The following is a 27027-nucleotide window of genomic DNA, read 5'->3' as shown; positions in this document are numbered from 1 at the left end:
TATGTAAAAAATATTTTTGTATGTAATGTGCTCAAATTTAAATACAACAAAAGGTAGACTTATCACTGCTCTGCATTGGTTTTATTCTGTAGCAAGAGCTCTATGGAGATCAACACCTGATAATCATGTAAAGTTAAATACTCAGCAACAGAAATGAAGGTTTCTGAATTTAAAAGTGGTAAAAAAACTAAGTATATGTTACTTCCACCTTACATAATTTTTCAGCTTTTAACATTATTGCTCTAAATATTCTTTTATTTTTCTCTGACATTAACCATTTTAGCTCATGATAGATTCACAGCTATTTCTCTAGAATTAATTTCTGACACAATTTTTGAAATTTACATTTTTTTAATCAGGAAAGAAAAATTATGGTCTAAATTAACGAGTATTGACACATATATATTTAATTCTTACATTAAAATTTAAACCTGTTTGCTGGGGTTGGCATCTTACCTTCTGTGATGTCTTATGTGAAAATTCTTTTGCTTTCCTCTTTGGTGTACTGTTCTTGACCCCATCACTTTCACGAAGTTTAAAAAGTGGCTCTAGCAGAAAATAAATAATAAATTGCTATCAGAAAATAAATTAAATACACTGTGACACCTAGTATTTTATTAAAACAGTACCTCAACATTTTAAAGAAATGCTTTCTTTCCTACCACAATTATTTATAATGTGATCTATATTCCTGACAAGTCTTTTGGTCAGTTTCTAAACAGTGACCTCTCTTCAAAGTGCTCTGTCACATAATTATGAATCTTTGTAGCATCACAGTATGTTTTTTTTCAGAGTACAAGCTTTTCAAAGGTACAATAGATCTGCAGGTTAAAGACGTTGTACTTTCATTCCGATTTTTATTCTTTTATAGACTATTCCCTCTATGCCTTAAAAGCAGAATTCATTGCCTTTTTATCTACACAGTCACTACCAGTTTTGTTCTCTAGGTCTTGTCCCCTGCTAGGAGGATCAGAGTGATTGGTGAACAAAGCAAACAGTAACAGAATTAGGATGGATGAAAACTTTAAATGCTTTTTTTTTTTGCTAAGTGAAAGATCATGTACTTCACCAGATAAATCACACAAATCATTCCATTGTAATACTCTGAATTCATAACAATTAGAAATTGGTACAACTAATGAGAGTGAACATGACTCTTAAGCACCACTCTCAGAGACAGCTATGCACTTTAGGTACTAAAAATCACAAAAAATAAAAAAGAGAGCAAGTTAAAAGTTAGATCTATTCACAGAAAATGATAAGAAAAAGTTTAGAAGCACTAGTATGTACAGTAAATTAGAAGTAAAATACATTTTGTTTAGATTTGAAGGAAAAGTTTAACATTTAGGAATTGCCTGCTGGCATAGAAATGAGCAACTGGACACCTCAGAAAGGGTATTTCTTAGAATATGAGATATAATGTTAAAGAACAAAAAATTCCCAACACTTAAAAAACATGACAATATTCATGTTTCTTTTCTCGCCCTTGTTCCCCACAAATTAATGTACAGAATTAATCTTAAGGGATAAATATCCGTGTTACGTGGTGGAGGTTTGCTTTAGAAGTATCATTTCAAACTACGAGCAGACACTGTAGGTCACTTAAAAACTTTTGATTTATAAACAAAGCAAGTGTAGAGAAAAACAGTGTTACTCTCTGTAGATTCACAATCCTCTTGATATAAACAGTGACTAACAAGTTTGTTAGAGTGAATTAGACCTTTCTTTTGTCTTTGGAACATGTCATGGCCAATTAATACTTCTGTATTCATGAAATAAATGGAACACTATTCTAAAGATAATAAAAGCTGAAAAAGGTAAAACTATGCATCTGGGGAATATGTACCTTTACCTTGATATTAATATGTTAGTTCCCATGTTATTTCAGACTACAGTCCCCCAGCACAGTGGTACTGCATACATTTACAACTTTCTTTAAGTAACACACAAAGATAATATGAACATGCTTTTCATCTTTTTCTAAATATTCACTCATTTGAATGTCTGCCGTAGCTTTTATATCAGCATTTACTGTACTCCACTGAAAAGCACTGCACTGAAAAATGATTTCCCATAGTCAAAGAAATGGATCAAAGCACACAAGGTGTAATGCTTATTATGGGGATATATTAAAATACAATTTAGAACTATCTATAAATAAGCATACTATATGTGTGAATAAAGAACACTACTGCAAAACAGGAAAGAGTACACATGTTCATGTATTATCACAGAAGTCACGAGGAGCATAAATTAAAGAAAACTAAGGTCACTGATGCATAACCCATTCTATTGAGCAGAAAATAAATGGCCTATTCGGCCCCCTTCTCCCCTCCTCCCTTCTAATTGTTATGTAATTGTTCACAGGAATTGGTTAGGGAGGCAGTGAAACAGCACTGCTAAGTGTCTGTCCATCTATGATAGCAGAAAGACTCATCAGTCTGCTCCGCAAGACAACCACTTCTAGTTGTTTAGTTTGTCCAATTGACAAAGATCTATCTCCAGAGAACCATCAACTATTGTAAAGATTGTAATGATATAAAAGAAGATATTCACAATAATCTCACTCCAGGTCGTCAGGCTCCACCTGGAGTATTGTGTCCAGTTCTGGGCTCCCTGGTATAAAAAAGACAGGGAACTCCTGGAAAGAGTCCAGAGAAGGGCTTTCAAATTCACATAATTTGTGAGACTGTGGTGGTTCAGCCCCAGGCAGAAAGGAGAAAGAGACAGAGTCATGTCCTTCAGTCCATCCATGTCCCCCACCTCTGTTCCCCCACACCCCCAGTGGGATAAGGAGAGATAAGTGACAAAAGCACCATGAAAGGGGAACAGTAACAGCCCACAGCAAATTTCATTCACATCCAAGGATAACATTACACAAATGCAAGCACAAACAATGCCTCTGTCATACTCAGGCTGCCCTGGAGGCACGTGGAAGTGCCCCTCCCTGACCTTTTATAGGGGAACTGTGTCAGGTGGTGTGGGAAACAGCCCTGGCTACCTCAGCTCCCCTGTGCTGGCTGATTGGGAAGGGTAACTCTGGCCTGGCCAGAACCGGGACAGAGACTAGTATTAAGAAAGAAACCCGTACGAGCATGACATTTCTTTAACATTGTATGTTAATACTGAAAAAAACATTTCAGATTCAGAAGAAAGCTTCATAAAAATACAAATGTTTTAGATTTTACACATATTTATATACACGGACATATTAGACAAAAAATAACTATTTCATAGGTACTACTCTGCACCAGGTAAGGGACAGCCCTGGCTGTACATCCAGCCTGAGGGACCAGTTGCTGGATGCCATCCATGCTGAGAGGGATTTGGGGGTCTTGGTCGACAGCAAGTTAAACATGAGCCAGCAGTGTGTCCAGGCAACTAGGAGGGCCAACTGTATCCTGGGGTGCATCAAGCATGGCATAGACAGGGGCCCAGGGAGGGGATTGTCCCACTCTACACTGCGCTGGGGCGGCCTCACCTTGAGTACTGGGTGCAGTTTTGGGTGCCACAGTACAAGAAGGACATAAAACTATTGGAGAGTGTCCAGAGGAGGGAACTGAGGATGGTGAAGGGTCTGGAGGGGAAGTCTTATGAGGAGAGGCTGAAGCCCTTTGGTTTGTTCAGCCTGGAGAAAAGGAGGCTGAGGGGAGACCTCATTGCGGTCTGTGGCTTCCTGATGAGGGAGAGAGAAGGGCCAGGTGCCCATCTCCTCTCTTTGGTGATCAATGATAGAACCCAAGGGAATGGCAGGAGGGGAAGGTATATAGGTTGGATGTTAGGAAGAGATTCTTTACTGAAAGGGTAGTCAGGCACTGGCACAGGCTCCCCAGAGAAGTGGTCATAGCCCTGAGGTTGGCTGAGTTCAAGAAGCATCTGGATGATGCGCTCAGTCACATGCTCTGACTTGTCTGTCCACGTGTGGAGCCAGGAGTTGGACTTGATGACCCCTATCGTCATGTTTCCATCCTTCCAACTCAGGGTATTCTACAATTCTATATACATGTATGTTGGAAAGACATATTACTGTATGTCTATATATAGAATTGTCATTGATTTAACAGGCATACTGAGAACATAAGGGCAAACATACTTTGAAATAAGAATATGGCCTTATGCTTACAAAATACACATTCAAAAAAGATATTAACTTTATTAATATTTTCTTATAGACTACACATACACATATAAAATACTATACCTTCCCTTTTTTGTTGTACAGTTGAATTATAGTGTTCTGTACTTACCCACAGATTGGTGTACTTTTAGCTGATTTAATTCTTCTTCAAGATTCAGTCTACAAAAGAAGGAAATAAAAATGTAAGAACCACAAACCACTGGCACAGACACCACTAAAAACATTTTAAAAAATAAACCAAAACAGTATCAATGATTCACTGCGGAAAAAGTTGTCAATAGCCAGGAAACTGTTTTAATTTGACAACAGTTATTACACTTCAAACATAAGAATCATTTGTAGAACAGGTAATTGAAATTTATAAATATGAATTTACAAAAACTCAGATACAATATTGGTTGTAACATACACTAAGAAGTTTCAGCAAGTCCTTTTAAGTAAGGAAATATGTGAGATGAAAAGACCAGTGGGAAGTGGAATCCTGTGAATAGGGGAATAAGTCAGTCTCAGGTGAAACCACCAGCCAACCTTGAGCAGATATATCTTACCTTTCCTCTTTTTCCAGTCCTGATCTACTACTACAGTTTATCCTCTAATATCAACTAGCTAAGGTCTGTACAACAAAATACCTGCAAAACTGTTTGCTATTTTATTAAAATTCCAAACAAATAAAGGTGCCAGCATATCAATACTAAAGTTTTAAAGTAAAAAAAGTAAATCCTAAAATGAAAGACATTAATTTAAATGGTTCATTTATACTTGTGTTTTCTATACACAAATACACCTTATTCTACCTCTGTTCTTAAGGCTGAATAGCTAATTTCATCACAGCCATATCTTCTGTAGTTGCAACAGTAGCACCTATTACTTCACGGGAAATTATGCTTTACACAATGCCTCTGAGATAAGACACAACGAAAATTGGGCTAAAATATCTCATAGCTTGAGGAAGGAGTTTGAAAAAAATATCTTTCAGTATACACACTATTTGCTTTCCTTGCTCTTTCATTCTCCATGCCTCAGTCATCATCAGTTTCTGTAACACGGACTCTACAGTAGGCTTTACCTCCACATTGACCTAGCTCTTCATAGCCTATACACTTTTTGCAATGAGTAGCAAAATGCCTCCTTGAAAAACCATTCTCTATTTATGTAATAAAGAGTGTATTCAACACTACACAAATATGTGAAAGTGAACTAAGGGTATTTTAGAATCCTTCCTGCCTGAATTTTTATCTTCTGAACATGTTATTGTTCAACTTAAAAAACTTTATTTGAACGAACATGTTTACATACATGCTGTCTCCCAACACACCCAACAAGCATACAGTGACAATTGCACAAGATTTTAAAAAAGAGTTAAGTTTTACCTAACAATTTTTCTGGGTGACGAAAGACATGCAAAAATAAATAAAAGATATGCAGTAAGTAAAGGGGTAGGGATAGTCTGAACATCTGAAGCACTTTCAAATAAACTCATTTGTTTGTGAAATAATCTCAAACTGAATTTATAATAAATCTAAGATGGAAAAATTTCAGGCAAGCCTAGGCAAGAAATTACAATGTGTATTACAAGACTGAACCCATACAAGTCAATGACTGGCCTGAATGAATACTAGAGATGCTCAACTGGGTTAGTCCAGTCGTGGGTCAATCCATCACCAGTATTCAGTGTCCAACTGAGGGAAAAGCAGATGCTACTCAGGAGAGAGCACAAGCCTAACATTCTCTGCAACCTGAATCAAATTTTTGATCCTGAAAGTGGCACTTAAGCACTACTCTGCTTCCCCTGCTTTAACTGCTTCCCAGTTGCTAAAAGGGAACCTCCAATCCCACAGGAATGGAATTCTTTTATAGACTTTGATATGGAGCCTTGTCAAAGGCAATTGGAAAATAGAGATCAGATTTTATTCACCCAGTTACTGTCACCCTTCTGCAATTCAAGCAGGTTAATGAAGTAGGAGCCACACTGACAGTTCCACAGCAAAACTGTGTCAATCTCTGCTCAGTCATCTCTCCCCCTCTCCATTTTGGTGGTTTTGGGTTTTTCTCCTCTGTTTCCTAAACACAGACTTCCATCTTCCCAAGTATGGAAGCAGCCAGGCTCACTGGTCTGTAACTGCCTTTGGAGCCTGTTTTCTAGATGGGAGTTGCAGTTGCAAGCTGCCAGTCCATAGGCACGGTGTCTGTTTGCAATGAGGTTACAGTTAAGTAATTTCATACTTTAGTTTCTTCACACCCCTTAGGGTGTGAAAATATTTATATCAAGATATTAACAAGTAATTTATTTGTTTGACCACACATTTGCTGTAGCATTACTTCAAACAGGTCAAACATCTTTGATCTGTCTGCTACGACAAACATGAGCTGTTGGCATCTTTTCAGCCTCTTCATCAGGGAACTGAGATGCAAGGATTCATTGAGCTGTTCTTTTATGGCCTTGTAAACCCAATGCGTCTTTTATGCTGTTGTAATTCAGTAAAACCCACATATTTCCTAACTGGCTTCATCTTCAATTTTTTAAGCAAAAATTTACTAATGCTAAATAAGAATCTTTGGAAACCACTCTTCATGCGCTCCCTTAGCCTCAACTTTCTATTTGCATTTGTCCTGTCATTGTTTGCTGGCCTCTTCAATTCATATTTAAGTTTTAAATGCTGAACCTTCCTCTGAGAGGGCCACAAACAATTCCCCTTTGAGTCTTTAGAGAGACCTTTTAAAGCTATTTTGGGGTGGAGGCTGGTTATGGGGGATTTAATTTTTTAAGCTGTAGCATATATTTCAGCTGAGTTTCAGCTACTATAACTTTCTTAACAGTTTCTACCTGCTCATTGCCTTTCTGTATTGCCTGTTCTAGTGCTTGAAGGGGTTAGAGGTTTTTTGACTACCTGCTTTGTTTTTATGTTTCTGGAAAGTGAATATCCACCCCTTGCATTAGACCAGGTTGCCTGAAGTCCCACCTCACTTGGCCTTGAACACTGCCAGGGAATGGGCAATCACAGCTTCTCTGGGCAGGCTGTACCAGGGCTTCACCACCCTCACAGGGAAGAATTTCTTCCTAATAGCTCATCTAAACCCACCCTCCTTCAGTTTAAAGCCATTACCCCATGTCCCATCACTACGTGCCCTTGTAAACAAACTTGTTGAGGATGCACTCGATCTGACTATCCATGACAATTAAAGTGTCAGCCTCAATACTGCCCTCTGAGGAACACCACTTGTCACCTCTTCATATTGACACTGAGCCGTTGACCACAACATTTTGAGTACAACCATCCAGCCAATTCCTTATCTGAGTAATCCATTCATCAAATCCATGTCTCCAGTTTAGAGACAAGGATGTTTTACAGGACAGTATCAAATGCATTGCACAACCCCAGGTAGATGATGTCAGCTACTTTTCCCTTACCCACCAATGCTGTAACCACAGCATAGAAGGCCACCAGATTTTTAAGGCACAATTTGCCCCTAGTGAAGCTACGTTGGTTGGCACCAATCACCACCTTATTTTCCATGTGTCTAAGCATAGTCTCCAGGCAGATCTGCTCCATGATCTTGCCAGGCACAGAAGTGGGATTGACAAACCTGTAGTTCCCTGGGTCTTCCTTTTTTTCCCTTTTAAAAAATGGGGATTCTGTTTCTCCTTTTCTAGTCAGTAGGAACTTCACCAGACTGGCCACCACTTATTTAATATGATGGAAAGTGGCTTAGTCACTTCATCCACCAGTTTCCTCAGCACCTGTGGATCAATTTCTTCAGATTCCTTAGATGGCCTCAAAAGCAATCTTCACCTACAATGGCCAGTTCTTCAGTCTCTCAGTCCCTGCCTTTGCTTTCTGTTTTCCTGACCATGTGATTAGAGCCCTTGCTGGTGAAGACTGAGGCAAATATTTTTGCAGTTCCTCAGCCTGTTGGGTAACCACGTCTCCTGTTTAATTCCAGATTTCCAGATGGGGCCCACATTTTCCCTCATCTTCCTTTTATCACTGACATACCCATAGAAACTTTTCTTGTTGCTCTTGATGTCCCTGTCCAAGTTTAATACTATCAGGGCTTTAGCTTTCCCACCCTGAACCCTAGCTGCTGGGACAGGTTCTCTGTATTCCTCCCAGGTTACCTGCCCTTGCTTCCACACTCTGTAGGCTTCCTTTTTGTGTCTGAGTTTGCCCAGGAGCTCCTTGTTCATCTGTGCAGGTCTCCAGGCATTTTTGCCGGATTTCTTCTTTGTTTGGGATGCATTGCTCCTGTGATTGGAAGGAGGAGGCGATCCTTGAATGCTAATCATCATTCTTGAATCACTCTTTTGTCCAGGGCTTTGTTCCATAGTATTCTACCAAGCAGCTCCCTGAAGAGACCAAGGTCTGGTCTCCTGAAAAGTGTAGGGTAGCGCAGGAGAGGCTTCTGAACATGAGGTTGCTCCTATCTGTCTACAAGAGGGACTCATCTGTTCAGTCCTCCCGGTTTCTTCTGGCCTATAGCAGACCCACACTGTAAGATCAACTGTTCCTGTTTTCCCTTTAATCCTGACCCATAAACTCTCAGTTGGCTCTTTATCCATCCAAATGGAGCTCCATGCACCCCAGCCGGTCATTGACATAAAGGACAACACCCCTGCCTTTCCCCCCAACCCCCCACCTGTCCTTCCTAAAGAGCCTGTATCTTTTCACCCCAACCTCCCAGTCATAAGAGCCATTCCACCTGCAGACATGTGCATGACTGTACTTCCTCTTCTTTATTTTTTTGTGCTACATGCATTTGCATACAGACATTCCAGTTGAGCCCCTGATGAAGCCGACTGACTGGCTAGAATTCCTTTGTGCTGCAATACACATGCCCTCCTGCACTCATGAACCTTTTCCTGCCTCTGGGCACCTGTTGTTGGCACTGGCATCAAACTGGTAGGAGTGGGATGGCTTGAGATTCCTTTCCCCCAACAACTTTATCATGACCATGTGGTTTTTTTTACTATCACTCATAATTCTTTTTACATTCAAGGAAAAAAAAAAAAACAGAGCAAAAATTGTAATATGAAGAAGCACATATAGAAGCACATAGCTCTTCCTTTTTTCCTGTTTTTTCTTCTGTTTGTTCCTAACTCAGTAGAAAAACTCACTGACACATTTGAATATTTTTGATGTGCTACTCTAGCTAGAACGTGTAAAAAAAACAACCAAAGAAAGCACCTTTATATACATAATAGCAAAAAATACTCATCAAGTTAATTTCTCTGAAATTCACCATAAAAGTACTGTAGCCTGCATATTATGTTACAAATGTGCAGCTCAGTAAAAAGGAGGAAAGGGTCTTCTTGAAGAGTACAATTATTTTCAGAGACTATGGTTGCTACTGTCCCCAAGAACAAGTGAACATGAATAGCTGGGAGAAGGATCAAAGAAGGGTCAAATAAGAAGTTTCTCAGGATCAAGAAGGGACTCTGAGGAATTCAAAGTAACTGAAGAAGTCACAGAAAATTGATGAGGTATAATGCAATACTGAAAGAAATTATTCAACATGAAAATACGTGGGTGGAGATACCTTCTTTCCAGCTTTCCCTTATCTCCCTCGATGTCCCATTACACAGATGTGCCAACCTAATAGGTAAGAACTTTATGAAATTCTCCCCCTCTCAAAAAAAATTAATTTCACGTGGGTCTGAAGATAAACATTTGCGTGTGTTTCTTCCCCAAATGTGGGATACCTTTTAATACACTATGTCTGCTCCACACCCCCCAGTCTTTTAAATGATCCACGTTCAACACTTTTATAAAGCAGATTAGGTACCTGAAGAGACCTGTGATTTAGTTGTACTGGTTCTAGTGGCATGACATGCTTCCCTCACTTACCGAGGGTGAAAGAAGGATTGCCTCTGCAATCCTTCAGCTCAACGGATCAAAAATAAGCTCTGTGTGTGGTAATGGAGAATACTAACTTCCTGGAACTACTGAGTCAGAACAACCATGTCAAAGTTCAGATACTGTGAGCAGGCACTTCCAACACTATTTCAGCAGATGAAGCTAATATTTGCTCTAATTATCCTAAGCATATGCCCGCTGGATTTACTATACCAGTTTTTGCATTGTTCAGTTTCAATTAACACATCAACCAAGAGGAGGAAGAAATGCGCCAGGTTTTGATCCTAACTGAAAGGGGATTTCTTTGTGCATTGAAAAACTTGTGTTTGATTTTGCAAGTGCTGAGCAAAGGGCATCGTGTTTATGTCATCTGAAAAGATCCAAGACACAAACTGAAGTTGAGAGACAGAATCTTTGAAGGTATTTCAACAGTGGAAATGTAGTTTCTGTGTAAAGAGTTTCTAGTTATTGTAGTCTCAAGGCACAGATGCTTAAAAGAAATCTTTGAACTTTAGTACTTGACTCCTCCATCTTTTGACGACAGAAACACCAGCAGTTAAGATGTTTCAAGAGTAGCCAATTTTGAGGATGATGTATATTTTAGATACCTTATGTTAGTCTCCATTCACCTGTGCTTCTAGCAATTTTTTTAAGACTGCTCCACAAACTTCACATTTTACAATTACATATAACTGCAAATTTGAGTTAAAAAGAAATAAAAAATAACAGCATATATTAAACTTTTTGTATCTGGTATCAAATATTTTTTGCTGTGATGTAACCAGTAGTTACTAAACAAAGTGAAAGAAATCACAAGTTTACATTGTGGATTAGGTTAATCATTTTACTATTTTAGATTATAATATTGAGTGGTAAAAGTACAACTCTTTTACCAGTAGGGAAATTCAGCAATGAGTGTATTTAGGAACTGCAGGAGAAGAACAAATTGACAAAACTTTTAAAAGATTTAACTCTCTGCTTTGTAAACAGTAACACAGAACATAGAGGATGATTTACCCTTTCACAAGTGTCCTAATGACAACATATCAGTTGCCAAGCACTGTGCTTTCTAGTTCTCTTTTTGCATGTTTTTGATTGGGTAAGCAAATAAAATAATATAGCATTTGAAGTTTAGAAATCAGTAATTTTCAAGGAAAACTGATTTTCTGCCTTTGAAAATTGATGTTTTTTAAATTTAATCTCATTTTGTACCGGGAAGAGATAGATACTGAAGTTCATTTGGAGACGATACCCCTGTACAAAAAGAGGAATAAGACATAAGTAGGTACCAAAATGCTGCCAAGCAAACCATACACAACATCAACAAAAGTAAAAAACAGGTCAGAAATGAACAAGGAGAAACTATGCAGTCCTGCATTTAAGGTTGATTAAGTGGGAAAAAAAGAAAAAGAAGCCTGTGGAAAAAAACCTCTAATTTAGCCAACAGAAGTGATTAAGGTTCTAAATTGAATATGTACAGCCATACAGAACTTGTAACAAAGTCTATGGTAATCATCACAGGAAAACAAAAAAAAACCCTTTTCTTTTGAAAAAAAGTTTGCTCTGTAGACTAAGAGAAGATAGACCTTTGAACTACAATTCAAGAACCAATGACAAGATTTGAATACAGTGGAAATGTGGAGGTCAAGATGAAAGACAAACCTACCTGAGCTTAAGTATGAATTGATCACTTTCAGCTCATGATAAATTCACATCTTCACACCTTTTCTCTTGACAAAGTCAAAGGCTACTACTGCATTTTACAGTGTGTCACATTCATGCTGTGCATTCCTTCTACTATTTAATTCAACTTTAAAAAAATTATATCCTAGGATATAATTTAAAACAATAGAAAGGTACCAGACGTGACCTTTGTGCAAATGTTTATCAAATACTGTGAAGTATTCTAACAATTTACAGTCTTTCATATTGATATGTGGAGTAGGTGAAACCTTGTAGGGTGTTCAAACTCCAGAATTCTGTAAATAAATTATTAACCATTAAATCAATTGGAAAAAAACCAACAAACAAACAAAAATACCCCTAACTAAATTTAAATCTGTTTAATCATTATCTTTGAAAAATTACACAAAGCATATTGTATACGTAAATAACCTTAGGCAAAAGAGAGTTGTTACTAGGAATACCTATCAGCAATCCAGATGAAAAGAAAAAAGTAACCACTCAGTTAAATTCATATCTGCAGTGGTAATGCTAACATAGGGAGCCACTTCCAAAAGCTTGCAATTTTGAAATTGTGGTTATCACTTGGCCTGGATCTACATGTATTCTTTACACACTTTCATTTCAATCAGTTTGCTTCAGGTTTTTTTTAAGCTCAAAAGGTACAAAATGTTCTCAAATTATGGCAAACAAGTCTTTTCTGATGTCACTAGGAAAGTCAGTTTATAGTCAGGGTTTCTAGACTCTAGAGTTACACAGAATATCAAATAACTGAAAAAATTACACTTGAATTTTATGGTAATACCCTACCAAATTTGCCAACAATTGAAGGTTTCATAATTATGACTGACTTTACATGACCACTATTTCTCATTTTAAGAACAAAACACTAATCCTGTATCTGTTAGACTAATTTAAAATCTTTAAAATATGTATTCAGCTCCCTCACACACTTTGCTCACAATTGTTTCTTAAAGAGTTGGGAAAAAAAAAAAACCTGTTATTGCAATGTGCTTGAAAGAATAATAAAACTAGTGGACTGGAAAAAATAAGATCCAGAATTTATGACTCCTTCTAGAAAAAAAACCTGCCTTGCTGTTATTAATACTCAAATGTTTTGGGTTTTTTTTTTGGTACTTTGCTAAGCTCAAATGACAGCCCATCAGACAGGAGAAAAGCTATACAAAGCCTAGAAACTAGCATACTCCTTTCCACCTTTATGCAGATCCTGAAATTGCCTCATGTCCTTGAGCCTTCTGTATAGACAGCTTAAGCTACTTTTAAGTATATCTGGTAGAATTTGATTAGATGTCTTCAGTAAATCTTCAATTAAATCTTAGATGCTCTAGAGTACATCATCAGAGAACAATGTCCAACTCCTTCCTAGCAAAGGAGCAGCCACTGAGTCTTGAATTAATTGGAACCCACCAGCACTTCCAAGAGGACTGTCTGTATTTTCTACAGCAGGTCAGAAGTAAAATCATTTCTTCCTTTTCACATCCTAAGAACAACCTCAAAGCATTTTGTTTTCTATGAATAACTTCATGAATGTAATTCTTCTTGTTTGTAACATATATATGCAAAAGGCACCAAGAAGAGCAGGAAAGCACAGAGTAGCCTGTTTTAGGAACCAACCCTTTGGTTCTATCCTCCAACTATGATTGCCACATCTCACTTGGCAATATTAAAACAAGAATGGTAAGAAATCTAGAGAGATCAAATCTTAATAGTTTATGCTGGTATTGCAGACATTTTTAAACGTACTGATGGCCCACAATTTTAGTACCTGCTTTTTCCAGTGTCATACAATATTCTGAATTCTATTTTAATGGCAATATAATACTTTTGATCACTCCTCCATTATTTAGTTATTTTTTTTTAAATACCCACCTATTTGGCATACAGGAAGAGATAGCATAATAAAAAACTGTGCTACAGAATCAGTTTTGCCACAGGAATTACTTCTGATTTCCTTTAGATTATAGCTAGGCATCAGCAAGAAATTCTCTGTAACAGTTGCTTACTTATCAAGTTACTAGAATAGGCGAAATGCTTGTACCATCTGCATATAAGCAGGGCTTCTGCAAAATATACCTTCTTGCTAGAACAAAATTTTCTAGTACTCATCATTTTTAATTGTCAGCAGTTCTAAAGATACCATCAGGAGCCCTCACACAGCTCCAAGTCTAAGGCACGTATACACGTGCGCACTTGAGTCTGAATACGTTGAAGAAAAGGTAATTTAGAGAGATAGCCTGAACTACAGCATAAACTTTCTCTCTGCATTTGGCAGTTTAAAGGGCTCCTTCCCTCAAGAGTTGCCGACCCTAGGTTAACCCATTACCAGAGGACTCCAGTTAGTCCTCTAGCAAACTACTGCCTCCAGTGTAATACACAACCCGTAAGTCAGCCATTGCTCATCAGCAGCTTTCAGCATTCACAGGTAGGGCCAACATGAGACTCCTCTGCATACAGATAAAAGGAATTAAGAGAGCAGGCTCATGGCAGTGTAAAATAAACATCCAAACAAACAGTAAGATTTTTTTTCTCCCCATTTGTCCTAGGGAATTTTATCTGGAAAATAAAACCAAGCAGAGAATCTCATTTCTAATAGTGCTGAATGCATAAGAAGGAATAACCCACTGAGGAAACCAATTCCTTCCCATGGATTACATGTTGTAAGACTGCAGGAGGATGACTCTTTGGAGAAATAAGCAGAACCAACCACAATCTCCTAATGCACACTGTTGCTGGTGCAGACAGATACCAGGGGGCTAGTCCAGGAGCTGCTGCAGTCAGGGAAGCCTTCCTCTGAGTCCAAGAGGTTAACTATTGCCTTTTCAAATGTTTTCCTCCAGAGTCATGGAAGATTGTTAAAAGCTGGAAAACCAAATTAAGAAGGAAATCTGAGTGAAAAAAGACTGCTAAGCAAGCTTTGCAGGCACTTTATCAGGGTCCTTTAAAAGGGACAATGGTGTTGTTTCTTACAACAACCAAAATAAGTAAGTTTTAAAGATACAAGGGCAAAGTAGGGCCAGGGAATTTTTTTCTTATCCAAAGCTTAAGCCAAATAGCTTAATAATCCTTTCAAGGAAAATGGGATAGCAGAAGTAGCTCCATTTTCTTCCTCTCAGAAAAGAAAGGTGCTTGAGAAGAAAAGACAGTGGATCAACATAGAAAGATCTTTTAAGTAAGAAAAACTGAATTGTACTTTCTGTTCATGACCCTTCAAAAGGGTAAAAATTCTACTCTGTAAAACCAGATTAGAATGCACATGCATGTTACACATAGTTTTGTAAAAAGCCCATATAGAAAATAAAGGAAGAGGCTGTTGTAAACTAGGACAGAGATTCAAATACATCATAATGCAAACACTGATTTTAATTTTCTACTACTCAAAAATAATTAGAATTTTGAGGACCACAATAGGTAGAAACTTTATGCAACTTTCACATGTGAAATACTACTCTGACAGAAATTCTTCACTTTGTTCCTACAGCATTATGATTCAAGAACATTTGCCTGCAGTAAGGGCAAAATACTCTCTTTTCATGGGTCTCTATATTTATGTGTCAACTGACAGCCTTGGGAGGTGAGAGTAAACCTGGGAGCAGGTGTTTGATCTAGACTGTGTGAGAGAGCAAAAACCATTACATATGTCTGGGGATAATGCTGCCAAAAGAAGAGTAAAGCAAAAAGTACTAGCATTACTTACATTTTGTGAACATTCAAACTATTCAGAATGATTTACTGAAACTCCTTTAAAGGAAGAAAACTGGAAACTTACTGTTTACACAAAGAAATGTGTAGTCTTAATTAACCAAGGAAATGGAATATTTGACTATACAGAGTTATCTATCTTACTTTGTCCATTCATTTCCCAGAAATACGTCTTTATCATTCCTGCTTCCCCAATTCAGTCACTAATAGGATGGATGAAAATTGCAGGAAGCAGTGTCTGCTGGTGCTAAGTAAAGTCTCTCTGATTTACAACCCACATTCTGGAGCGAAAAAGGATAAAAGCAACTCCCCCCATCACCACAGACAACAACGTCTGTTCACCTAACAAAAAAGTGAACACTGTCATAGGTGTCAAGAATGAGTTTTGAGATATATTTCAAATTAATAGTCTCTCAAAAAACAAAGATGCACTAGTGACTCGCAGCTAAAACAGTTTCAACATGTAGCATAACCTTTAGCTTGTAAAAGGATGGTAGAAACCTGTGCCTAAAATTTTATCTACCAGGTAGTAATCTTTCAGTTGTCTTATTTTAGCACAAACCCCAGCTGATTGACCAAAAGGTGTTTAAAAAAACAGAATGTCACCTTGTGTGAATTTTTCATTCCTTTATAACAAGATCACTGGAACAGCCTCATAAACAGTGAGTGTTCATCTGTAGTCAGTTCAGAAAAGAGTCAACATGGAGGGCTGGGGTGCCGGTGTAATCAACACAACTCAGAGAAGCACACAGAGTGAGGACTCCATGCCATGCATTTTCTAGCAAGAGTTCCATTGTTGCATCAGTGCTTTTAACCATCGTATAAATCTTGGATGACCAACCACCAAAGCCTCTGTTACCTACAGCTTTTTTTTCCTGTCTTCCAATAAAGCAAAGTAAGGATCCAAAGCAATTTCTTAAATTATTTCTTCTGATGAAATATTTGATTTTTAGGAAAATCTGTAAGATTCCATGTTTATTTTCATGTGATTGTGTTTGAAAAAAAGCAAATAAAACAATCCTTCATAGAAATACATTCTGAATTCCTTACCAATTAGGAAAAGATCCAAAAACATTAAGACAGGCTAAACATATATTCTGTCTCATGCAGCAAGAGAGTAGCTCATGACAAAGATCATTCTAGACCACAACAAGGGTCTGTTTTGCTCCACATCTGAGTTTCTGGAATTCTAGAACTGTACATTTTAGGAAAGGGTTCAAGAGTCTTTTCCAACCTAAATGATATTCTGTAAAAGATACGGCATGAATGGAGAAGTATAGCTTAATAACTTTCATTATAAAATATTATTTTCAGCCTTTGAAGAAGCTTAATGTTTCTCTTTGAATAAAATTCAGTTCCTGAAGTTCCACAAGACCTAGCAAAGCTGAGATACATCTAAACTTAAAAATTTGCTATTTTCCCTCCAAAATCCATGCAAGAAAATTAGAAAACTGGCATTGTTTTGAATTGCTAAATTCAGCTGTTGCCAGAAAGCAGTGCTGACCTTACCAAAATTCCCAGGAACAAGAAAGTGTTGGAGAAAAAACTATGTATATATATTACTCACTCATTGGTCTCGTAATACAGCAGCCTGACAGCTTACATTACCAGCTGTGATGTGCTTTGGTGTTACAAATTGTAGCTTCATAGGCTTCCTACCATGAACATGCAGTACAGTTTAACAAGACACATTTAGTGCTTATTATTACATATAAATATTTAACTGTAAGCTAATATATCAGACTTTCCCATCTACATGTGGACGAACTTCTGTCTAGGTAATAGAGGAAAGAAAAAGACAGCAATCTCACAGGCAGCGTGCTTACCAGCATTTCCTCTCCATAACATTCAGATTACCTACAGAAATCACTGTGATTCAGCAGCAAGGCAGGCAATACTTCTGTGAGAGCAATACAAAGGGAAGCTAACTTCAGAGTCCCTAGTCTTCTCCGTGTCTCTGCTACTCTTGTCCCTGACGATGCCCAAATTTTCTCATTAATGCAACTTTAATTCTGCCTTTCCCTGCTTATGTATTATGGAATAATGTTTTGGGACATGGCTGCATTTTTTCGCTAGGACACAGTCTTATCATGTATGAGAAGTCACTGAAGTACTACGGGCTGCTTATGGAGATTTGGTATACTACTTAGATTTTGAACAAATACTTGCAGATAAGATATCTGATTAACTATGGAAAAATGATGTTTTCCCATCAATTCATCTAACTTCCAAAAACACAGAAATCCCCCAAATATGCTTTTTATTTAGGATGCTAGAAATTACAAGATTTGGTAAGAAAAGTTCTATACAAAAGCTTAACAACTAAAGGTATTTATCTCATCATTCCTGGCAGATCACTCTCACTGGAAAACACCAATGTTTTTGTTTCAGTTAGCTGACACAGTGCCTTGTGAAAATGCAACTGGAAGCTTGCTAGAAATGAGAAAATAATTTTCTTCACAAAAGAGGCCATGTAAGTTAATTATGTAAAAGGCCCTAAATTGCTTCATGTGGTATTTACCATTCTGACTTTGGTGCTTTAAAATGTCTTTTACAAACTGCACTCTGTAGTGCAGTTGATGCTGCTGTTTTCTTAGATTTTAAATTATTTGTAGTGGGTCCAACTGCATCATTTCAAGTTCTCACACTTGAGCCTCACAATCTTTTTCACAGAGCAACGTTCAACCCACGCAAGCACCTTTGTCAGAAATCCTTATAATCACCAGCAGAATTTAGGCTCTAATAGTTTTCAGCAGACTAAAATGTGGTATTTTAGATTTAGCAATCTTATTATCCACTTGAAATCTAAAGAAATACACATACATCATTATTTTAACTATGCTTTGCATTATAAAATTACTAATTACAGTAAAAAGTACACAAGAGCCCTGAGATTTAAATATTTTGCAGTGAGAAGCCTGAAAAGTCCCAGCGCTCCTAAAACTGCAGAAGAGGTAGATTACAGAGATAGTATGTATGTCAGAAGGGCTATACTCTGTACGTGAAATTGTTAAACACTGTTGTAGTGTGAATGCACTTTGTCCCAAACTGATTTGGTACACACCATACCTATTGAGTGGAACAAAGGAAAAAAAATACTGTGGTATTTGGACATTGCACAGAACAATGGACAGAAGTCTCTGATGACCTGATGTTACCTGTTTAGCCAAAAAGACTGTCATGGTAATCAAAATTCCCTTTTTTTCATCAGGCCGCCCAGAAAAAAAAAGAAAAAAAAAAAAAAACCCAAAAACCCACTTTCAAGAAGCAGAGTAATTAATAAATCCTAGGTTTGTGTTTCTTACTGCCACCATTCCAGAAAAATAAATTTAACTTTCCTCCACTGTGCCCATTATGACTTCTAGAAAAGGCAAGAAGCATCACCAGCTGGAAGGTGAGATGCTACACAGGGTATAGAACAGTTGCTTTGACTCTACAAAGAATAAAGAAAGCAGAAATCATGAGGTCTTGTGGTTTGCTAAAAAGCAAAGCTAATAAGAAACCTCTACTAAATAGCTGCTATAGCAAAGTAAGGATGCTACCAAGCACGCAGTGATTCCACATATTTCAAAAATCCAGAGCACTATTCCTAAGTGGAGGACATGTACAGCTATCCAGGCACTCAGAGCAAAGAATCACTACCTAAGTCACTGATAACAATGAATGATATGTGAATGAGGTGGCTATCACTTTCCCCTAATAAATGTTTTCTCCTTGTTGCTGGCTCCATCTGACCATACCATACAGACAACCAATTTCCAGTTAACTCTAAAGATAATGACTTTTATCACAGTGTCTTACATAAAAAGAATGTAAGTATGTCAAAATACTCAGTGTTGCTCATATCAATTACAAGACCTCCTACGAAGTAATCCAAAACAAAAGATACAAATAGTTCCACAATAGTTTATATACCTACATACCCTTCCAAAGTCTATGCATGGCAAACAAGAATTTAATTCGGAAATGCCAAAGTAGCTTAAATTAGCTAGCTTGCAATCAATTAGAAGTCCAATTGGATGTGAATTTTGCAAAAATCTGAATAATATAGATACAAAGATGAATCTAACTAATGTGGGAAGAAAATGTCTAAGGACATACTTGTAAATACAATTCTACAGAAAGAAAACATTGAGGACTTAATAGCCAAGAATAAAAATAATATATCTAAACATAATACATATAAAAACATGAAAAATATGCTAGATTTACTAATATATGTTACTAGATCTTCCTCTTTCAAGTCTTCAGGAGTTTTGTGTAGCTTAAAGAAAAATACTGTATTTACACAAGCATGGGTCACCTTCTTCCTTGGGTAAGTGTTAACTACTGTTTGAACACTACTATGTATTTCTGTTTCCTTAAGGGGGAGAAAATGTGATCAAATCCCGTGTTTTTCTTAACACAGAACAAGAACATCAATACAACACTGGCTTTTTAGCCTGCAGTAACATGGTACTTAACAAAATATGACACTGTAGCAGTAACACAGTGTTGATGTACTGCATACTTTAGACCAAAATGGGACTTCCTAGCAGAGCTGTGCAATTGTTTTCATTTGGCAACCAGCATTAATAAACCCTGCAAGGGATACTTAGGAAATTTATTTTGACTATCTCATTTTGTATCTCTTTGTAACTCTTCAATTTTGGCATAAGTTTAGCTGGTAGCTGCTGCAGGATTTCTTAAAACACTGGATTGTGAGGGCTTAAAAGTTAGCCTATTTTCTTAGCTACTGGTTCAGATCTCTAAGTGAAGTTAAACTTTGGCCTTTTGGCTTTTGTTTTAATAATAAATAATTTTAAAAATGAGATTTTATAACTCATAAAATTAAATATGAAACTTTCAATCCACATTATATTCATGGTAGAACATAATCTCATGTTCTTTGTGACAGAATAAGTAATAGGGGAGGAGGCTTAATAATTAAGTCAGGTAAAGCTTAATAAAACCAGTTTCTGTAAAGTCACAGAACAGTTATTCTGTAATGCAATTATCATAAAGATAAATTTAAAAGAAATAACCACAGTTTAATGATTACATTTTACTAATCTACTGTGGGATTGTAACAATACAGAGATACATTCTTTCATATACACAAAAAGCTCAAATATATACATCATAAATCCAAGAGAGGATGCGCCTATGGCTCTGAAACAGTTCATTATTAGTTGCAAAGTAAAACAGCATCCACAGACTACTCTTTACTAATGAAAAAGTAAAAAAGGTTAGTAACAATGCCACATGTTCTGCATGGTGCTCAAATTTAAGCCCTAAACCCTGTATTTGTTTCTGTGTTAGTATCCAGCTTGAAAGATGCAGAGTGTCACATGGTTTAAATGAAAGCGAAAGCAATACCTGCCTGTGATGAGAAGAAAACTTCTTTAAAAAAGGACATGACAGTAAGTAGTGGCTATCACAAAGCCTTTCCACATGATTTGAAACCAGGTACCATCAAAACTAGTACTTACCCAAGCAACTTCAGTTTTTCCTGACTTAAAAACAGATTTCATAATTTACAAACTGATGTATCATAGAATCATAGGGGTTGGAAGGGACCTCGAGAGATCATCGGGTCCAACCCCAATCTTTATTCTACAGTGTGCTAATTTGGTGATGACCACCTTTTGGAACCTGGGACATACATCAATGGGCTTTCCTTGGTTTAATCCTACATATTTTCAGAGCAATGTACTTGCAAATTAGAGATGTTTTACATCATTTACATTTACTCCTGACAAAAAGAAGAGAGAGAAGGAGGGACAATCTTCCTCACATGTAAAAAAACCCAAACAACAACAACAACAAATAATCCTGTTTCCCTATAATTTACTCTCTGTCCCACTCACATATAGAAATCACACACATTTAAAGCTATAGCAGACTTAAACCAAGGTAAAATCCCTAAACAAACACTCTTACTTAAACAGTGCTGCACCAGCTTTGGCTTATAGATATTCTAAATCAACTTAAGCCAACAATCAGTAGGGTCCATTGAATCGCATGCATCCACATGAACTATGGGCTAACCTGATGTACTTCACTGCTTGTAAAATTGCACGTACAAGTAATTGGTACAACTCTGTAGATCATGTACTTTACCCACAGAGCTTAAGAAAAAGTACATAAAAGATAAAAAAGCCCTATCCACAGATCTAAAAAAATACACTAAATTTAGTAGAGACTTTCTTAGAAAATGGCCTCAGATCCTGAAATGCTTTAACATATTAAAGACAGTCACTAGTAGAGACAGACAATGAAGACAGATACAAAAAACTGAAGAGCTATGCATTCATTCCTCCCTTACTTCAACTAACAATAAGCTACATTGCCCAAAAGTAGTGAAAAGCACCTAAATCTAGCAGGAGATGAACTTAACGATCACAATGATGCACCGGTTGCTTACTAATTATAATGAAGAGTTTTAGGAACTCTCTTCGCCTTAAAAAAATCTGTACTTCAAAGAAGTCAAGTATTTCTTCAACACTATCTAGTCAAGGCCACTGATCTACAACGTACCAAGCATAAGAGTTTTCCCCATAAATGTAACAGTAAAAGTCCAACTGTACCAACTTTCGGGGCACACACAATACATAAGCAATTTCTCTTTCATGGCTTTGTGTCATTGCTCTTGATTTACTATTGCTCAAGGTTATTGATAGAACCACAATTGCAATTATGGATATTGCAAGAAAGCGATCTTTCCTTCATAAAAATCAAAATAAATGAAAGAAATACATCTGGTAATTGTGATTGTTTCAAAAGAGAAAACAAAGACACGACAATGAAGTGACAAAAACAGGCACTCAATTGTAACTGGCAGATAGAAGAATACCCCATGCAACACAGCTACTGGCAATATTAGATGTAACACACTAAAGCAGCTTATGGGCAACACAAGGACTTACATACTACAAAACAATTTGCTGCTGTTGAAATTCTGTGATAACAGCCTTCATGGTATTTCCACAAAATCAGTTTACATTGTGACCCATTGGGAAAATACATTTTCTTTAATGCTGACAAAAACAGTCTGAATAAAAGTTTCTATGATGTCTTGATTCTTAAATTAAAAAAAAATAAAATCAACTTGACTTACAGAAAGTGTTAAATAGCAGCAAAGGGCTAATTATACCATACTAACTTCCTTTTGTCTAGTATAAAAGGACATTTTCTTACTTTGCCTGGCTGAGTATAATAGCCTATGAATTATGAGATCAAAGCAGCAAACTGTATGTTTTCTAAAGTAAGAGTTTCCTTCACCAAGTTTTACACTTACTACAGCTAAAAGAGCTGTGTGAAGGGATCAGCACTAAACCCAAAGGACAGGCTGTGCACAGCAAGAAAGAGAGCAACTCCCTCGTGCTTTTTGCAGGTCACTACCAAGGACCATGTTAGCAGATCCACACCAGACCCTTAACAGGCAGCTCTGCTGCTACCAGTAATTAGCTTGGACAGCTCTGGCTCCAGGAGTAGCAGCAAGGCTACACCATAATGAGCTCAGCTGGGATTAGCAGGACAGGGCAGGGAACCAAGAGAGCTGAGGCATTCTGCATTGCGTATGTATCACAGAGATCAAACAAGGATGGCTGGCTAGGTTATCCCCTCACCACCTCATTCCAAAAATGAAGCACGGCAGTGTGTAAAATACAGGCTAATGAAGAGCGACACCTCCAACAGATGAGAGCCACATTAATTAACACAATCCCTAGATCATGGAATACAGTTTCTGTTAGTGCTAGCAAACTTGTAACTTGTCACTGATTTAAGTGGGAAAAATAAAGAAGGGGAGGAAAAAAAAAAAAAAAAAGAGCTGATGTTTTCCTTTTCTGCTTTTGGTAGAATATGGTTTTATTTTGGAATTTTGCAAGGAATTCCTCTTACATGGCCTGCAAAGCACAAGTGAACAAAACCAAACAGAATATTTCTTTATGTAACTGCCATTTAAGAAAGAAACTCACTTTTCAATCAACAGCTTTTTGTGTTCCCATTTGAAAAAAGCCAGTTCATTCCACACAGCACCAGAATCCTCTTGGCACCGCTGACAGGGTTCTGCATGCTGGTATCCGCTTTTACTACTTTCAATCCTGTTTAAAATAGAGTAAAAAGAGGTTTTCAAATATCTACATGGTTTAATACCACAAGCATAAAGGCATTCTTGCCTTCAGAAAACACAAATTTTAAACTGCGGCCTGTCCTGAACATAAATCTTGTATGATGCATACATCCTGCGAGGCGTGAAACCTTAGATGTGGTATTACAAAAAAGTTCAATTACACAGTTTCAGACAGAAATTCTGCTGGTACGCCACAGTGGCTCTCAAATGACATGTGGCAGAGCAGCGGTCCCTGCATGTATTCTCTCAACGTTCCTTACATTACTGGTATAAGAAAGCAGAAGGTGAAACCATCACACAATCTTTTGCAAAAAAAACATGGGAGAGCCACCAGCTCCCCTAATGGTCCTCCAAATCAATCTGGAAGTGGTACTAATTCTGACTCCAAATCAAACTGTTGATCTTTATGGATAAGACGAGGCATTAGGAAAAAGTATAATGAATTTAGAAGCACAGGAAAAGAAAAGAAAAATATTTTTCTGTCATAAAATTATTTAGAACTATACTAATAATGCAAAATATAAATCTGTATTAAAAACACTTTATAAAATATATATATAAAACTCTGTAATTTAAATTCCTACTGGGCACAGAAACAAACTCTGAGAGAGTGTGGTAAACTCATAAGGCCCTCATCATCTTTGCAGTCACGTATGTCAGTGGAAGTTGTATGTACACTGACAGGTGGATTAGGTCCCATCAGGTGCCATCTCAGTAACAGATTCTAATCTATGAAGAATCAGAAAGAATGGTGCCCTCCATCATTTACAGAGGACGAGAAGTACCTGATACGGAGTTCTTAATGCACAATTTACATTGCACTAGCAATACAATGCTTTTTGAAGTACCAAAATAACAGTGGCCGATGTAACCATTTAGACTTTTTTTCTTTGTGCCTTTGATATTTTCCTTTGTTTAAGCAGATTTAAAAGGAAAAGCAACCCCCTTTTAGTTTGACAGCTTCATACAACTCTGTTCTGATGACAAAAGCTATCAAAAACCTGAGATTTTCAGCTTATCTTAATTATACATGAAAAAAATTAGATGAACAAATGAAGGTTTAGTGTTACACTTTCCCCAATATCTACTTTTCCCAAACACATTCCTGCCAGAACACAAGTTGATTTCATTTATTTTAAACATAAATTGCATTTGTGTCTCTTTCCTTTTTCTTTTCTTCCTTTTTTTCTTTTTTTTTCCTTTTTTCTTTTTGAACTATCAGAACCAGAACACTCAGTGCTTCATTGTGTATCAAGTTTGATTTTACTATCTTTATCTAGATTGAATTTTTTGTTTCTTTTCTGCCTTGGCCTCTCAATGGACCATGAGTGCCTACTTAGCTTTAGAACACAGAATTAAATCATTTCATTGCATAAAGTAACTACCATCCAGTAGTGTTCAGTCATTTCCAGCTTGCACTGAATTTAAAACAGTGAGCTAGAAAACAAAATCATCCATGTTTTTCCTAAATAAAACACTTCCATTCTAATTTTTAAAAATCTACCTGTTATTAATGTCCTTTTAAAAAAAAATGTTTCTGTGCTACCAATGCCCAAAGTAGATTTGTACCTTACCATTAAGTTAATCCACACTTTTTTTTGTTCCTCCTTATTAAAAGACAAACTGTTCTTAAGGAATCACCATAGAGTATGACAAAGTGATATAAACCTACTCAGATAGGCCAAAGCATTACTTATGCTTATGACAGGTAGTTTATCATTCACAGTAGGGCCCTTTATGTCACCCTGGACTCTCTGAACAGCTACCAGAGTTTTGTAGCAATTTCTGTGATTCTCTTTTTGATTAGAGAGAATTAAAAAGTTTGTGTCAAAAGTATTCAGTATTGCTTCAATGAAAAATAGAGTTGCATTTAGTAAAACATATTTGTGTTTACTGAACTGTAGGTGCTTGCTGAAGTCCTAGTAAAGCCACGAGGATGGAAGGATCTGCACAAGCTACCTTCTTGATACAGGGCCTGAAAAACTGTAACTCAGCAGTCTCTGATAACTGCAGTGATAATAAAAGTCTTCGTAGCCCCAAATGTGTTCATTTACCAAAAATTCTAGTTCTCTGTTAGGGACTTTAAAAAAAATTAAGTAACTTCTGCATAGAATTTTCACTGTTTTGTATCGTATTTCAGGGATAATTACATTTAGAATATTCTCTATTTAAATTTTGATGTGGTAGAGTCTTTCTTCTTTCCATTAATAAAGATATATTACTGCAATATTTTTGCAAAATTTATTTTATAATCATTTAACAGATGAATTTTCATGCATGCAATCTTTTTCCCTATTAAGAAGGGAATGTTAGGATTAGCTTCTGTTAATGTTTGAAGCACTAAGTGTTAGAAAGGCTGTTATTTCTATATTGTTTAATGAATAAAATTATTTTTTGAACTATTTGAAACATAAACAATGATTGTTCCATTACAGAAAATTAAAAAGATACAGAATCAACAAATCAGTCAACTTGGGAATTAGACAAGCATAAATAAGCAGCCCTAGTAGACCTGTGTCCAGTACTCAGGTTCACAATGAGATCCTAAACAAAGTAAGTCAAAGTGCCAGCTCAATAAATTTTACTCTTGGTTCCAACTGTAATTTTTCTCATATGGGTGATGCCACATACTCTGCTTTAACAAAGGATAAATTCTTGATCACCACATAGTAGCTTCTTCTTTCAAATCCAATTCTCTTTTGAATACCGATATAATACTTCTGTTCAGATTTCTTGTGTAAGGGAAATGTTTTTAATGAGCTATGTAACTTACCTGCTATCGCCCTCTTCCCACTGCTTTAATTGCTCTTTTAGTGCTCTGTAGTTGGTCTGTAACATCTGCAGCCTCTCTCTGCGTTTTTCATGGGCTGCTCTTAGCTCATCAGTTTCTTGAGTCTGTATAGCACCAGAAAAACAAAATTACTCAGGCAAAATGCTAAGTGACTTTCACACAGATCACATGAAATAAAAGTTCTTTTTAATTAGATATTAAGAACCTCAGAAATCTAGGAAAAAAGGAAAAATAAATATCAGGAATCACAATCCCCAAAATCAAATTTTCTTATTGCTAGTTTGGCAAATTTAGATAATTTGGCAAAATTTATCCAAGTATTTTTTTCATCCTGCTGACAAGTTTTTAAAAAATTACTAACAAAATGTTAAGATTTCATCTCATGAGTGCACTGGCCTAATACACCTAAAAAGAAATAGAATGAAAAATAATGTCTTTTCCTCTGAACTAGTTTTTTTTTTTTCTTCCCACTGAAAACAATCTATGTATTTTTGATGGAAAAGGTGGCCACACTGAAGTCCCCATCAATAAACCTAAATTTAAATGTCTTCTGGATTTCCTGATATATTAATTTATTTCTGTAAAGATAAACTTGCAAAACCCAGACTTTGTCCTCTAGTTACGTAATGAAGAAATGAAAACAAATTTTGCAACTGGTTTTGTACAATCAAAACCATATAAAAAAAAGTACTCTCTTTTTTGCAGAATACACAATAAGTTATACCTT

At 36.7% G+C, this 27027-nt stretch overlaps 1 protein-coding gene across 1 annotated transcript in view; it reads right to left on the bottom strand.

Annotated features, from left to right (window-relative positions):
• CNTLN (centlein) overlaps positions 1-27027 on the bottom strand; it is a gene marked incomplete at its 5' end in the record, with an annotated part of 194879 nt that overhangs the window by 67326 nt on the left and 100526 nt on the right. The window contains 4 exons of the mRNA XM_084278162.1: positions 457-548; positions 4248-4297; positions 23355-23480; positions 26283-26404. Of these exons, the coding sequence (XP_084134288.1) occupies positions 457-548; positions 4248-4297; positions 23355-23480; positions 26283-26404 (390 nt within the window). The remainder of the gene's footprint in view (positions 1-456; positions 549-4247; positions 4298-23354; positions 23481-26282; positions 26405-27027) is intronic.

Source organism: Gallinula chloropus (assembly GCF_964237585.1).
Source record: "Gallinula chloropus genome assembly, chromosome: Z".
In the NCBI taxonomy this organism is placed as follows: domain Eukaryota; kingdom Metazoa; phylum Chordata; class Aves; order Gruiformes; family Rallidae; genus Gallinula; species Gallinula chloropus.
The sequence above is the reverse complement of the archived record's forward strand: the minus strand, read 5'-3'. Positions and strand labels throughout refer to the sequence as shown.